This window comes from Ranitomeya variabilis, chromosome 5 (assembly GCF_051348905.1).
Source record: "Ranitomeya variabilis isolate aRanVar5 chromosome 5, aRanVar5.hap1, whole genome shotgun sequence".
NCBI classification, from domain to species: Eukaryota; Metazoa; Chordata; class Amphibia; order Anura; family Dendrobatidae; genus Ranitomeya; species Ranitomeya variabilis.
Window position 1 is genome coordinate 663,540,346 of NC_135236.1, and position 16,223 is coordinate 663,556,568.

General features: G+C 42.1%; 1 protein-coding gene across 2 annotated transcripts in view; it reads left to right on the forward strand.

The window, feature by feature from the left end:
- The first annotated feature begins 3,103 nt into the window (after positions 1–3,103).
- PARVG (parvin gamma) overlaps positions 3,104–16,223 on the forward strand; it is a 55,636-nt gene continuing 42,516 nt past the window's right edge. Inside the window, exons 1-6 of one of the 2 annotated variants that reach the window (XM_077266605.1) lie at positions 3,104–3,279; positions 3,708–3,773; positions 4,620–4,685; positions 5,063–5,127; positions 12,468–12,570; positions 14,312–14,452. In XM_077266605.1, the coding sequence (XP_077122720.1) occupies positions 3,737–3,773; positions 4,620–4,685; positions 5,063–5,127; positions 12,468–12,570; positions 14,312–14,452 (412 nt within the window). In that variant the 5' untranslated portion in view covers positions 3,104–3,279; positions 3,708–3,736. The remainder of the gene's footprint in view (positions 3,280–3,707; positions 3,774–4,619; positions 4,686–5,062; positions 5,128–12,467; positions 12,571–14,311; positions 14,453–16,223) is intronic. The other variant, XM_077266606.1, reaches the window with a different exon arrangement.

Genomic DNA, 16,223 nt, shown 5'->3' on the forward strand with positions numbered 1-16,223 from the left:
TTGTAAGGTGCATTATTATTCCTTTTTTTTATTTTTTTATTTTATTTTATTGGGCAACGTGACAGCAAAGCTCCACCTGTCATTAATTTTTATAAGCGGTGTCTGTTTACCTTCTCTCAAAAACCAATTTGGCTTTTCTATTTTTTTTATTAATAATAATAATAATAATATTATATATATTTTTTTTTTATACTGGAAAAAAAATTAAATAACAAAAAGGAGGCATATGAAAGAAAAGCTTCATGGAGCCGTCCCCCTCCCACCCCCCAAAAAAAAAAAAAAAAAAAAGTTCCCCACTATACCAACAACGTGTGATTTTTTGGGGGGGAACGGCACGAACACAAAAAAAAAACATATGGGGGGGGAAAAATGGCTAGAAAAATTGTGGTTTTACAGTTTTGGTTTTTTTGTTTTTTTTTTTCATCCCCAAAAGAACCCAAACCACCACTTGAAATGTTTTTTTTTGTTTTGTTTCCCCCCCCCCCACCAAAAATGCTATGTTTGAAGGCACCTTAATGGGGGACTGTGCGTTTAACACTTTCATAACCTTTGAAGTATATTTACATCTAAGGCTACTTTCACAGTAGCGTCGTACGACGCACGTCGCAATGCGACGTGACGGCGTACCAACGCATACTGTGCCAAAAAATAACACAACGGGGGCAGCAGATGCAGTTTTCCAACGCATCCGCTGCCCCATTGTGATGTCCGGGGAGGCGGGGGCGGAGTTCCGGCCGCGCATGCGCGGTCGGAAAAGGCGGACACGACGCACCAAAAAACGTTACATGTAACTTTTTTTGTGCCGACGGTCCGACGCATCCGTCGCACGACGGATGCAACGTGTGGCAATGCGTCGCTAATGCAAGTCTATGGAGAAAAACGCATCCTGCAGGCAATTTTGCAGGATGCGTTTTTTCTCCAAAACGACGCATTGCAACATGCGTCGTACGACGCTAGTGTTAAAGCAGCCTAAGGTCGCGTCCATGTCTCCGACGCTGAGCCCGCACTTGAATTGATCAGCCATCAAGTGCCTTTAACGACCTGGTTCCGCCACAAATTCCGCCCACTGGTCCCCTTGTCACATGATCATCGTAAATGGCGTAACAAGAAAAAAAAAAATCAAAACGCCTGAATTTTTTTTTTTTTTTTTGGCCATATCAACATTGCAATAAGAGGTGATCAAAACATTATATCTATCCCAAAATGATATCAATAAAAACGTCAGCTCAGGGTGCAAGAAAATGAAGACCTACCCATAATTTTTTTTTTTTTTTTTCCAAATTTCCCAATTTTTTTTTTTTTTTTTTCACCTGGGGAAACATACTGACTGTCTGTTTTACCATATAGTGAACAGTGCATAGGCAACATCAATAGTAAAAAGTTCGTCACACAGTGTTAATAGCATTAACAGACTGTGTCACACCGCGTTATGCCGCGGTGTAACGCAGTCGGTTTAACGGACTGCTAAAACGCTATGTGGGCAGCGGGGTGCTGACCGTAGGGGAGTAGGGAGCGGCCACTTCGCGGCCGGACTGTGCCCGTCACTGATTGGTCTCGGCCAGCAGCCAATCAGCGACTTGGGATTTCAGTGACAGACAGACCATCAGACGGAAGTGCCCCTTAGACGAATAGATAGATAGATATATGATGGTGCCCAGGATGGTAGACGTTGACGAGTGTCATGTGTCCAACACCCCGACGCGTTACACGCAATTGTGGGCCTGGCTAGGTGTTCGTGTTGTGAAAGCCTTGGGCCTGTGCAGGCCGCCTGTAGCTGATGGTATTGACTGGCCAGGACCAACAACTTCCACAGATTAATGAAGGAGAATTTGTGCAAACATGGGAACTTTACTGAACTTAAAGGTTATGTACAAGGAATAGCGAGCACAGTGTTAAGCACGTTTTGATTCACTGCAGGAAGCCTTTTCCCAGACATAGTTTCCTTCCACTGTAGTCCACCCCAGGGCCGGTATAGCACACTGTTTCGCCTTACTTCATCACAGGCTAGCTTGTCACCACAGTACAGTGCAGCGAGTCTCTCTTCACCTCTCTCATCGGCTCCACGTCCTATCACTATGGACTCCTTAGATCCGCTGCTCGGGACCCTCACTAGTCCCGCAGTCTGTCTTCTTTAGGTCTGTACCTTCGGCATTCATCAAGCTCGGGGTTTCTTGTTACACGTCGTCCTATCCAAGGACCCCCTTAAGGTGGAAGGCCACTCTGTCCCTTGTCAGTTCCTGTCTCCTTCTAGCTGTGGATCACCCTTTGACAGCACTGCACACTCCTCACTCTCCAACTTCTCGCTGACTACTCAGGAAGTAATCTGCCTTTCCTGGCACTAGCCTCTCCCAATGTGGGCTAGTCCCAAACATTATCTGTATCATATCTCTCCCTGTCTCTGCCCGCGACCTGTGGTTGGACCTGGGTTGCCAACCATCCAGAAATTTATAGAGAGCCCATAAAAATAAGGCACTTTTTTGTCCTGTCCGTAAAAAAAAAAACCAAAGCAACAAAACATCTGTGATTTATTTATTTTTAATGCTGAAGAAAAATATGTAGATAATTTTGACTGTAATTATCATCATTTTACCTTGACTGCCAAAAAGTACAAGTTGTACGGTGCCTGAAAGCTCCTATTAAAGTGAATGTAATCTGAGTTGCAGTACACGAGAACGGCCACTACATGGTGTTACGGCGCTGTGTTCTTGCTCCGGTCCTGGGACCTGGTACCAGCTGATCGCGGTGATGGCGTCAGATCCCCATAGTTCTGACATCGATAATCCAATATTTGTTACCAGATTAGGTCTGGAGCAAAATCTGGAAATTCCCAAATCCAAAAGCAGAAGTCTGAGCCAAGACCACAACATTTTCTAGAATAATGACCTATTACTGTATATCGTGCTTGTCCTTCTGGATGTTTTCCATCCTTCTTTATGACTAATTTGATAATCTGGAATATCTGATAATCCAACTCTTTTTAAATCCTATTGATGTCAGGTTAAAGGAATTTTCACTTTATTTTTTGGTCATTTTTCTTTAGATATTACATCACGCTCAGATTTGTACTTCTCGTTTACAGCCGAATGGGGAAGTTTGTGTTCTTGCCTCAAACTCAATTTTTTTTTCACTGTCACTTGTCGCACAGGAAGAGGAAGTGACGGCTTGCAGCTTTTATTTGGGTCACATTTTTATTTCCTAGACATTTGGTCTCCGGCGTGGACGTTGCAGCTGCGTAAAGATTTTGACCTGAGATTGATGTAAAAGTTTTGGGCTGGTGAGGTAAGACATTCAGAGAAAGGTTTATCCAAGAATAGACTGATGATAACTTAAAGGCAGTGGCGTACCTAGAGTCAGATGGGCCCCTGTGCAGGATCCGGACCTGGGCCCCTTTCCACCCCTTATGCTGATCAGATATATGGACAGTTTGTGTTCTAAATCCTATAAGGACATACACGTTGCACCCCCTCCCCAATTATGTAGTAATGTCCCTTATCTTGGGCTCCATCCTGATATGCTATAATATATACCACATACAATACAGACCAAAAGTTTGGACACACTTTCTCATTTAAAGATTTTTCTGTATTTTCATGACTATGAAAATTGCACATTCACACTGAAGGCATCAAAACTGTGAATTAACACATGTGGAATTGTATACTTAACAAAAAAGTGTGAAACAACTGAAATTATGTCTTATATTCTAGGTTCTTCAAAGTAGCCACCTTTTGCTTTGATGACTGCTTTGCACACCCTAACTGCCCTAACAAGAGGTAATTACTTCCATTCAGGACCTTTGTATGTTAGCGAGAGTGAAGAGTGCCTGTAAAGAGTGTATCTTGCTGTGGAAGACCCTACTTGTTCTTGTATTGCACAGTCCATTGATTTCAATAGTGCAATGTAATACCTCCTCTGACCTGTGGGAGTGCTGTAGAAGAATTAAACACTTGCTACCAGGTTCTCCAGTGAATTATAAAGTGATCGCTATGAGTCTTTTTTTTTCTCTGACAAAAAGTGATTTTTAAAAGTTGAGAATCCCTTTTAATGTGCTCCTTTTGGTAAGAGAAAGGGGCTTACTAGTTAAAGAGCTTTCCGGCGTGTATTTTTAGCTTTGTGTATTATCTCATAGTCTGAATTCAAAAGGGGTTGTCTGCTGGACGGCTATCAGAGTAGTATTCATAGTCAAAAGTCCGTGACAGACCCGATGAATTTGGGGCCCAAACACGTTTCCCTAGGGAAAACAAATTGACCAGTACATCACAGGACCCTGTCACTTTCTATCCCCTGTACACTACAGCCACATTTTCTACTCTACCACTTTGAGTTCCCCATTGCTCAACAGAGCCTCACCCATCTTTTATATCCCTTGTTGCTGACTCCCCCTCATCGTATTTCTCCACTCCCACAGAACCCCTCAAAACTTGTGCTTTCTCTTAACTGTCGAGCCCGGAACTGGGGTGCGTAAAATGTCTGGATTTCCTATTGACCCTCTCTGACCTGAAAACTTGGCTAATTGGGCCACTCATTCTAAATGTTGCACACATTTTTAATATATGAATATATAAATGTGGCTTAAAAAAGATTGCAGTAGAGATGATTCTAACATTCTTTTTCCATAGACCAAATGGACTCAGTAAATCAGTATGGAAGCTCCCAGGAAACTATTTTCGATGAAGCACCCATAGGTAATATTTCAAGGGCACCCATCACTGTTTTATGAATCACAGTCTGTTTTAATTTAGAATATATAAATGATCAATTTTTTATGCTTATTTTAACATCTCACTGAGCTGCTTTTTGGTAAAGTACAAAAAGTCCAAGAGGCGTGTCTATTTGTGGCCAAGTCTAGTGGGCGGAGCTTGGAAACATTAAAGAGGGTTTGGTGAATGAAATGATTGGTTACATGATGAAGGGGAAGGCTTAAGGTGTTAAGTTAAGGAGGCTGGAAAATTTTGGCGAGTACTTATTAGTTTGTTTAATGGAACCTTTAGTAAAATGAGCCTAGATCTACCTTGGAAGACATGTTGATCGCCACAGTCATTAAACTCTTATCTTCGGGTAGGTGAAGCACGAAAGATTTTGCAGCCCACTTCGGAGAATGATGCAAAGCTTCAGGAGCTGAAGACGGTAGGTTGTGTAATTTATGTATGTGTTGTGTATGTATATTGTATATGCAGTATTTAGATCACAGCTTGTGTGATATTTTGCATACTTGGGATATTTAAGCCCCTCCCCTGGGACTGTTTAAAATCAACTGCAAACCATATAGACCTGCCCACTTTGGGGTGGGATTTATTTAAGCTCCACCCAGATTGAAATAACGGTTATTTTCGAGAACCACTAGGAGGAGCAGTGGATCATTGAACTCAGTTATTATCTCACCCTATGGGTTGGACCAGGGGGCGTAGTATTACAGTGAGTGTTGGCAGTAAGGCAGAGATCAGTTCCAGGAGACTGGAGTTAAGTTGGCACAGCTTGATACACAAAGTGTAAAACTGGCCATAAACATGAGATTCGATCACTGAGGCTCCAGATAGCCTAAGATTGATGTTCTGCAGCCCAGTCTTGAACGCAGCATAGGTGGGCATCCCCAATCTATGCTCCATTCATTGTCTACGGGCGTGATAGAGAAAGCCAAATGCTGCACTGAGCTTTTTTTCGGAAGTACCGTTGACAATGAATGGGGTGATAGTTGAGCATGCGCATCTAAGCTTGAGCCTCAATCTTAGGATCTCTGGAACCTCAGCGATCATCAAGTTATCACCAATTCTATTGATTGGGGAAAAGGGGGGTTTTTTTGGGGGGGAGGAGGAAGCGCTTTAACCTCTGCACATACAGTGGTGTTCAAAAGTCCTGCTTAGGATAAATTGATTTTTCAAGTTTTAAACGTTTTCTGTCGAATATCTTCGATGCTAATATGACATATTATATATGGTTTTGTTCAGAATACAATTTTGCGTTCTCTCCCTGTAATATTTTTAGCTTTTGAAGCAGTTTTGCCTGAAATTATTGCAACAATATGGGAATTGAAAGCACAACTAAATATTGTACAGCTTCAGATCCAAAATTAGGCAATCACAGATGAGGTTCTTGTGACCAATCATAACCTGGATATGGCAGCCAATCACATTGCATTACATTGCATCACATCTACTGCTTTGTTTGTTTGTTTTATATCTGTTGGTCTATCTAGTGAATCATACCGTAGAGTTTTATGATGGGAGCCTTCCGATGAAGGTAATGGTCTGGGGCTGTATGGCAGCCAATGGTGTTGGAAGGCTTCATATTGTGGAGGGTATGGTTAATGCAAAAAAATACATAGACATCCTTAATAAGAAAATGTTGCCTTCTGCTCAACACCTGTTTTCAGGGGATTATATTTTCCAGGATGATAATGCTCCTTGTCACAGAGCTAAGACAGTAACGGAATGGAAAAAAAAGAACAAGGTGACTACTATTGACTGGCCAGCTCAGTCCCCGGACCTCAATCCACTTGAAAATTTGTGGCACAAGGTATCATTAGAGATATCTAGAAAACAGCCAAGGACCAAGAGTGAGTTGATTGAGGCTCTGATACAGACCTGGAACCACATCATCACTCGTGAACATCTGCAGAAGCTTGTTCACTCAATGCCACAGAGATGCAAGCTGGTGCTCAAGAGCAAAGGCTGGCCAATAAAGTATTAGAAGCTAAAGATGCACTCAAAATGCCTTTTTCAGGATTCTGAATTAACCCCTTTACCCCCAAGGGTGGTTTGCACGTTAATGATCGGGACAATTTTTACAATTCTGACCACTGTCCCTTTATGAGGTTATAACTCTGGAACGCTTCAACGGATCCCGGTGATTCTGACGTTGTTTTCTCATGACATATTGTACTTCATGATAGTGATAAAATTTCCTTGATATTACCTGAGTTTATGTGTGAAAAAAATGGAAATTTGGCGAAAATGTTGAAAATTTCGCAATTTTCCAACTTTGAATTTTTATGCAATTAAATCACAGATATATGTCACACAAAATACTTAAGTAACATTTCCCACATGTCTACTTTACATCAGCACAATTTTGGAACCAAATTTTTTTTTGTTAGGGAGTTATAAGGGTTAAAAGTTGAACCGGAAATTTCTCATTTTTACAACACCATTTTTTTTAGGGACCACATCTCATTTGAAGTCATTTTGAGGGGTCTATATGATAGAAAATACCCAAGTGTGACACCATTCTAAAAACCGCTCCAATTTGTTTTATTTTACCAAGGGTAACAGGAGAAAATGGACCCCAACATTTGTTGTGCAATTTCTCCTGAATACGCTAATACCCCATATGTGGGGGTAAACCACTGTTTGGGCGCATGACAGAGCTCGGAAGCGAAGGAGCGCCATTTGACTTTTCAATGCAAAATTGACTGGAATTGAGATGGGACGCCATGTTGCGTTTGGAGAGCCCCTGATGTGCCTAAACATTGAAACCCCCCCACAAGTGACACCATTTTGGAAAGTAGACCCCCTAAGGAACTTATCTAGATGTGTGGTGAGCACTTTGAGCCATTAAGTGATTCACAGAAGTTTTATAATGCAGAGCCGTAAAAATAAACAATCATATTTTTTTTCCCAAAAATGATCTTTTCGCCCCCAATTTTTTATTTTCCCAAGTGTAAGAGAAGAAATTGGACCCCAAAAGTTGTTGTACAATTTGTCCTGAGTACGCTGATACCCCATATGTTGGGGTAAACCCCTGTTTGGGCGCACGGCAGAGCTCGGAAGGGAAGGAGCGCTGTTTTACCTTTTCAACGCAGAATTGGCTGGAATTGAGATCAGACGCCACGTCGCGTTTGTAGAGCCCCTGATGTGCCTAAACAGTGGAAACCCCCCAATTATAACTGAAACCCTAATCCAAACACATCCCTAACCCTAATCTCAACGGTAACCCTAACCACACCCCTAACCCTGACACACCCCTAACCCTATTCCCAACCGTAAATGTAATCCTAACCCTAACTTTAGCCCCAACCCTAACCCTAACTTTAGCCCCAACCCTAACTGTAGCCTTAACCCTAGCCCCAACCCTAGCCCTAACCCTAGTCCTAACCCTAGCCCTAACCCTAGCCCTAACCCTAATGGAAAAATGGAAATAAATAAATTTTTTTAATTTTTCGCTAACTAAGGGGGTGATGAAGGGGGGTTTGATTTACTTTTACAGCAGGTTTTTAAGCAGATTTTTATGATTGGCAGCCGTCACACACTGAAAGACGCTTTTTATTGCAAAAAATATTTTTTGCGTTACCACATTTTGAGAGCTATAATTTTTCCATATTTTGGTCCACAGAGTCATGTTAGGTCTTGTTTTTTGTGGGACGAGTTGACGTTTTTATTGGCAACATTTTCGGGCACGTGACATTTTTTGATCGCTTTTTATTCCGATTTTTGTGAGGCAGAATGACCAAAAACCAGCTATTCATGAATTTCTTTTGGGGGAGGCGTTTATATCGTTCCGCGTTTGGTAAAATGGATAAAGCCGTTTTATTCTTCGGGTCAGTACGATTACAGCGATGCCTCATTTATATTTTTTTATGTTTTGGCGCTTTTATACGATAAAAACTATTTTATAGAACAAATAATTATTTTTGCATCGCTTTATTCTGAGGACTATAACTTTTTTCTTTTTTCTTTGATGATGCTGTGTGGTTGCTTGTTTTTTGTGGGACAAGATGACGTTTTCAGCGGTACCATGGTTATTTATATCTGTCTTTTTGATCGCGTGTTATTCCACTTTTTGTTTGGCGGTATGATAATAAAGCGTTATTTTTTGCCTCGTTTTTTTTTTTACGGTGTTCACTGAAGGGGTTAATTAGTGGGACAGTTTCATAGGTCGGGCTGCTACGGACGCGGTGATACTAAATATGTGTATTTTTATTGTTTTTTTTTTTATTTAGATAAAGAAATGTATTTATAGGAACAATATATATATATTTTTTTGCTTTTTTTTAAAATTTTTTTTACACATGTGAATATTGTTTTTTTTTTACACTATAACATTGCCCCAGGGGGGGCATCATGTTATAGTGTAAGATCGCTGATCTGACACTTTGCTGTGCACTGTGTCAGATCGGCGATCTGACGTGCACAGCTCCTCCAGGCTTCCCGGCGCCTGCTCTGAGCAGGCGCAGTGAAGCCACCTCCCTGCAGGACCCAGATGCCGCGGCCATTTTGGATCCGGGCCTGCTGCAGGGAAGAGGAGGTAAGAGACCCTCGGAGCAACGCGATCACATTGGGTTGCTCCGGGGGTCTCGGAAGCACGCAGGGAGCCCCTTCCCTGCGCGATGCTTCCCTATACCGCCGGAACACTGCGATCATGTTTGATCGCAGTGTACCGGGGGTTAATGTGCCGGGGGCGGTCCGTGACCGCTCCTGGCACATAGTGCCGGATGTCAGCTGCGATAGTCAGCTGACACCTGGCCGCGATCGGCCACGCTCGCCCGTGAGCGCGGCCGATCGCTATGACGTACTATCCCGTCGAGGGTCAGATAGGCCCAGGTCACCTCGATGGGATAGTACGTCTAAGGTCAAAGAGGGGTTAAGTAAAAAATAATAAATCTTACAAAGTAAAATTTAAGTCTGTGTGAACTTGCATTGGAAGTTAATGAACTTAGAAACCTGTTCACCATGCTACACACTGTACTGGTGTAGGTATGGTTATGCTGTAAACAAAATTATCAAAAATGCGCATACCATAACACTTTATACACTTGGGACATTCAAAAATGAGTATGGCATACAATGAGGGATTACAAAAACATATGTTCCACCAGTTTCACTGTAGAGATGCAGAAGTATGAAACATATAGTTTTCTTCACTCCTATGCAGGACTTTTGGACACCATTGTAGGTTCGGAATTTACTCCTTTGTTACCCATATAGCTTTTCCCAGGATAGACAGTCTGACAATTGATAGCAGACTAGGCTGTAGAAGTAGTTGGGACAAAATCAGGTCGTCACCAGGCAGGGTTACTCCTTAAAGACCCATTATATACTTGTCGTACAATCCATGAACAACAAAATTGTGGTCTACCACATGGAGGCACCATACGGTGGCAAACCAAGTGACTGCAGGTCCGCCAAATAATTTGACAGGTACGCCACATATTCATTCAGGGTCTGTGATGAAGATGTGATTCTGCACAACGCCTTTGGATTGCAACTTTTGCTCCATCATGAGGCTTAAAAAACAATGTTATAGTCTACTTCTCATTATCCAGACTTCTGTTCTGTGGTTTAATCAAAATTTGGACAATGCAGATTATAAGAAATGAAAATGTAAATGAATCTGGGAAGTGATTGACCTTTCATATCCTCATAGTAGCCGGGAATGAGAATGTGATCTCTTCAATGTGACCTTCCGCCACTTCAATGTGACCTCTTCCGTCCCTTCAATGTGACCTTCCGCCACTTCAATGTGACCTTCCGTCCCTTCAATGTGACCTTCCGTCCCCTCAATGTGACGTTCCGTCCCTTCAATGTGACCTTCCGCCACTTCAATGTGACCTTCCGCCACTTCAATCTGACCTTCCTATCACATTCTGCTCAGATTGAGCTCACGCTCTGGGCTTTATCATCTGGTATATTAGAATGTGAAGACTCAGGAGGAACTGATGACATATTACTAGGGTATGCCCTCAATATGGGATTGGTAGGTCCAACTTTTAGGTGAACCTCCATGACCACTTGCGTGGAATGCCATAGCCCCTCTTACTTTTTAAGATAGGAACATTCAAAAAATGTTCCAGCTGCTGGTAAAAAAAATATTGTTTTTTATTTCATGTAAAGTTAAAAATTACATCCAAGGCAAAGGTGTGCAAAGCGACGCGTTTCGAAATGTTCTTTGTCAAAGCTTATTCAAAGTGAGCCAGCCCGAAGTACACCAGTGAGCAAATCTAATGTACAAAACGGGAATGAATAAGAAACAAAAAACGGAATTGTAAATGAAAAAAATTGCAAATGAATCAGACTTATAAGTTCATAAAAAAAGAGACAAACAAGAAGAAAACACAATTAATCTCAGTAATAGTATGCAGTTTTGCTCCTTAAGTTTAGACCGTAGTGAAAATGAGTGCCAAGATTAGATATCCAGAATGCTTCTCTGGGTAACAGGCGTCTCCTCAAATTTTCGAGACCGAAAATTTGCAAGGATAAAACTTGTCTATGAGCCAATCAAATTTTTGGCTACGGAAGAAACATGACGACCCCAACTATTGATGTTAGTAATATCGTTCAAATGTTCTGTAATAGGGATCTTCTGACCCTGATATGTCGGATTAAATATCCAATGTTTCCGATTCTGACAATTTTTACAATAGTTCTCGTTATTACAAGTCATTAAAATTTTTCAAGGGCAAAAATACTGGGAAGAAGGAAAGAAGGAAACACAAGAAAAACGCAAGGAATGACCACTCGATACAGGAAGAATCTTCTACTCTAAGCACTGAATTCAATGTTCTCAATTCGTCATCACGTATTTTCACGTCTGGTCAAAATAAACTTCTGTCTTATGGACTTAATTTAATTCCGGATCAAATTTTTGACCTGTTTTCAACCATCCTTGACATTAACCGGTTTATCCGTAATCTGACAATCAAGAGACACTTTTGGAACAGCGATGCAGATCAAACTACTCAAGATCATTCCGTTTTTTTTCCCAACATATAACACACTTTTAACTTCCAAGAACACTTAGTTGTCCAAAATTATATGACGTTAATCAGGCTCTTGACTTTAACTTAAAAAATCTCCCTATCTACCCTATCCAGTCCCGTGTTGAATGTATGGATACATTTCAACATGCAGTCGAAAAAGAACTAAAAATTCTTTATAACCAAACTTCCAAATTCAACCTTCCACCGTCTTTAAAAAAACGAACTGTATTAGTTGCATCACATGAAAGAAATGATTGTGAAGATGTCGGATAAAGGTGGTGTGGTTGTAATTATAGATGTTGATTAGTAAAGATCACAAATCAACAATATGCTCAACAATCATCAAACTGCCATCCATCCCGAGATATGGCCCCTTCTTCCCTGTATAGAAATCTAGCATTTTAAGGCAAGTGGGCGTCTTCTTGAAGGACACGCCTAGTTGGCTACAAATGACTAGATTTGCATAGAGGGAAAATGAGGCCATATCTCCGCAACGGAAGGGTCCAGAATCAAACGAAAAACGAAGCCGGATTCAGGAGAACAGAGGCATTTACACCAAGTAAAATAAAATGAGATCTTTATGGTTGGCGACAGATTTCTTTAAATGATAACATTCCTTATTTATCCAGACCCAAACTTTGCAGTAGATGAGTCCTACTCTGCCAAAAATTCGGGAGACTTTCTAGCAAAGTAGACACAGATGTTATGCAGTGTGACGGGTCTGAAGAACACTTTTCACATTGACTTATATTGACTTTCTCCTTCTACACGTCAGTTCCTGATCGACTGGATCAACAATGAGTTACAGCAGGAACATATCGTGGTGAAGAGCCTGGAAGAGGACCTCTTTGATGGTTTAATTCTTCATCACCTTTTCCGTAAGATATTTTTATACCATCTTATTGTCTGCCAGCAATCAAGTGCTCAAGCTGTTGATATAGATTAAATGAAGGAGTTGGCCGCGATTCCGATTTTCAAGTTGTTTACCATGTAGAATGCTAAGTACGCTCGCTATGTGTCAAACACAATCTACGAGAGGATTTTCTTCCAGCGAAAGCTTCATTTTTAATTTTACCGTCTATCTGGCGCCTCGGAAGATGTATTTTTGCTGAGATTTTAACTCCTCTCTCTCCCTTACACTTTATATAACCCTCACAGACCAAGGATCCAATTCATTAAGGTTGCTTTTTTAATTATTTTTTCATTTATTTATTTTTTTTGCCTTTTTTCCCCAAAAATTCTTCAAAATGGAACACTTGCTTGCAGAATTTTGCTCAAAATATATATAAAAAAGCTCTTTATTTTTGTCTTTTATCTTGTTTTATGTCTTTTTAGAGCAGAAAGTTGCATTAGAAAATGTCACAAAATGTTCACAAAATTTTTAGGCTTGCAAAAAAATCACACTGGGGTAAGTATGAGGCAAAACTGGAGAACATTTGCAAAAGGTTTTTGTGATTTTTTTTTTTTTATTTTATTTATTTGTTTATACATTTGGAAGACAAAACCCCAGTGGGAGCATCAATAAAAAAAAAATAAAGGGAACACATAAAATATACTTAGAAAGGCACAAATTAAATTTTTTTGTTGCAAATAAAAAATGCAAAACCCCCCAAAAGCTAGAAACTAAAATAGGCACAAATGGAATAATGAATCGGGCTCTCAAACTGTAACACTATACACAGACGTCCTTGTTCCCAGTGTGGCTCAGTATCCTATATTTTAATTTCTCTGCGCGGCCAATTTTTCAGATAGCAATTGAAGTGATCTGTTTTGGGAAGCTGGAGAAGTTGAAAGAAACTCATGTCACCAACAAGGGAAGTCTAGGGGAATACTGTTTCACCTTATAGAGACTTAGAAGCCAGGCATTGCTCCCTGGGATATAAATATGCAAATTAGTTATCTTCTAGGAGTAAAAAAAACAAACTTTTTAGCTCCACCTATTGGATTTTTGCAATGTGACTAAGGATGCTTGGCCAAACCAAAAGGAAGACACTTAACTCTAGGTTGCTGTTTCGGGTTTTTTACCCCTCATTAGTGCAGAGCAAGGAAAATTTTAGCAATTCGGAGGTCTTTGATTGAGGTCTAAGGGGCACTAGAGGAAAGACCAGTTTGGGTATCATGAAAGGAACATACAAAGTCTATGTAGAAGCTTCTCCTGTAGGGTTGAAACTCAGAAGTTCAGTGTAATAAGGGAGCAGTAATAAGGCTAGACCACTCTCCTTCATCTTACCTAAATCTGGTATTGTAGAAGCTGGCTACATTTTTCCGATGTTCCCCTTACCCTGGTCTCAATAAAATTAGACCAAGATACTCTTTTTGGATGGTGGCCTTGCCTAGTGATCAACCACCACAATTTTGCAATTTCCCGTCATTACCCCCAGCAGCTACCATTGACCCCACCCTTAAAGAGCCCCAAAACCTCACCAGCCCAAAACCCAATGGAAGTCACAATTTGTGGGTACCATCCTCACGATGGAACGCCGCCACACCAATTTTGCCACCAACTCCAAAACCCCCTCCAATCTACTGCACCACTCTGGTCCATGGGTTGTGTCTGATATTGCAGCTCAGCCTCATTCATGACAATAGGAAATCTGACAATTTATTTCCTTCTCACAGAAAAAATGGCAAACGTCAAGATAGAAGTGGAAGAAATCACATTAACTGCTATCAACCAGAAACGGAAGGTCGGCGTGATACTGGAAGCCGTGTCCTCATGTCTGCATCTGGAAGAAAGTCAGCCGAAGTGGGATGTGAGCTGTAGGTACCAATCCAAAAATGGCTTTCTTTTTTATGCGCTTATATCCCAGGCAGTCTCTGTATTGAATTCCTTTGAAATGCAAGTTGGAGAAGTTAGCTACTTCCTCCCCAGTTAAAGAAGTTTTTCAAGTCAGTATGTTAAGGAACCGGGTTGATGGCACTGGTCCGTCTGACACATCCCTGATGGGCAGATACATTACCAGGAATGAAGGATTGTTTTGGTGACCAGTTGACAAAAAAAGCAGTTACATGGCAGTAAATATGGCTGACAGTAGGCATTAGGAACCTACTGACTGGCTGAACCTGCGGATCTCAAAAGGTTTGGCCAATACTCTAATGTGTATGGAGCCTCCGGCAAACTGATCATCAGGGTGATGTGTTGATCAGGCATGTCTGATTTCAGACTACCAATCTTTGTTCTTCTATAGATAAGCTGTGGGACAGTGATGTCTGTCGGCGCCTTTCTCATAGAGAAAAGATGAGCGTTTGGCTGAAACTAAAGGAGACGTGGTTGAGATGGTTGTCTTCTAAACGATTGGTGAAAGCATTGGTTACGCCATCAATATCAGAAGTCACGGAAAACCCCCTTTAAAATATTTCTCTGCTCTTGCAACATCTATTGTTCTACCGGAGTGTGCTCCTGTCACTCCCATAGCACTGCTGTACCTACTAACGTAGACCTGACAACACACCCGGAACAAACAGAAGCCACCTGAAATAAGGGGAGACTTCCTAAAGTTTCAGAGAAGTCAGCAAATATCCTGGGACTTGTCTTACCTGCAACTTTGGAAAGTGTCTTCATTCAAGGGAAGCCAGGAACGGGACATGGAGAGGAGTGTAATGAGTGTAATCTGCGGCTTAAAAAAAAGTGGGCATGTCTTTGGCTAAAATTTGGCACCAGCCAAAAATGGATAACTCTTCCGGAACTACAGTATGTAGTACATGTTTGGCAAGTATGAATTAATGCCCATAATTTACATATAAATACATGTGTTTATTGTATTTGTATACAAATTTGACCTTCAGCAGGAGCCTCTCCCCTCACCAGCAGCAGCCTCTCCCCCCATCAGCAGGAGCCTCTTCCCTCTAGAGCAGGAACCACTACCCTTACCAGCAGGAGCCTCTCCCCTCACCAGCAGAAGCCTCTCCCCTCACCAGCAGGAGCCTCTTCCCTATCAATCAGGAGCCTCTCCCCCCTCGAGCATGAGCCACTCCACTTATCAGCAGGAGCCTCTCCCCTTACCAGCAGGAGCCTCTCCCCACGTCAGCAGGAGCCACTCCCCTTACCAGCAGTAGCCACTCCCATATCAGCTGGAGCCTCTCCCCCCTCCAGCAGGAGCTTCTCCCCTCTCCTCCCCTTACCAGCAGTAGCCTCTCCCCTTACCAGCAGGAGCCTCTCCCCACATCAGCAGGAGCCTCTCCCCTTACCAGCAGGAGCCTCTCCCCCTGTCAGCAGGAGTGACTTCTCTCTCGAGCAGGAGCCACCCCCTTTACCAGCAGGAGCCTCTCCCCTCTCGAGCAGGAGCCACTCCCCTAACCAGCAGGAGCCTCTTTCCTTACCAGCAGGAGCCTCTCCCCCCATAAGCAGGAGTGTCTTCCCTCTTGAGCAGGAGCCACCCTCCTCACCAGCAGGAGCCACCCCCCTTACCAGCAGGAGCCTCTCCCCCATCAGCAGGAGCCTCTCCCCTCTCGAGCAGGAGCCACCCCCCTTACCAGCAGGAGCCTCTCCCCCATCAGTAGGAGCCTCTCCCCTCTTGAGCAGGAGCCACTC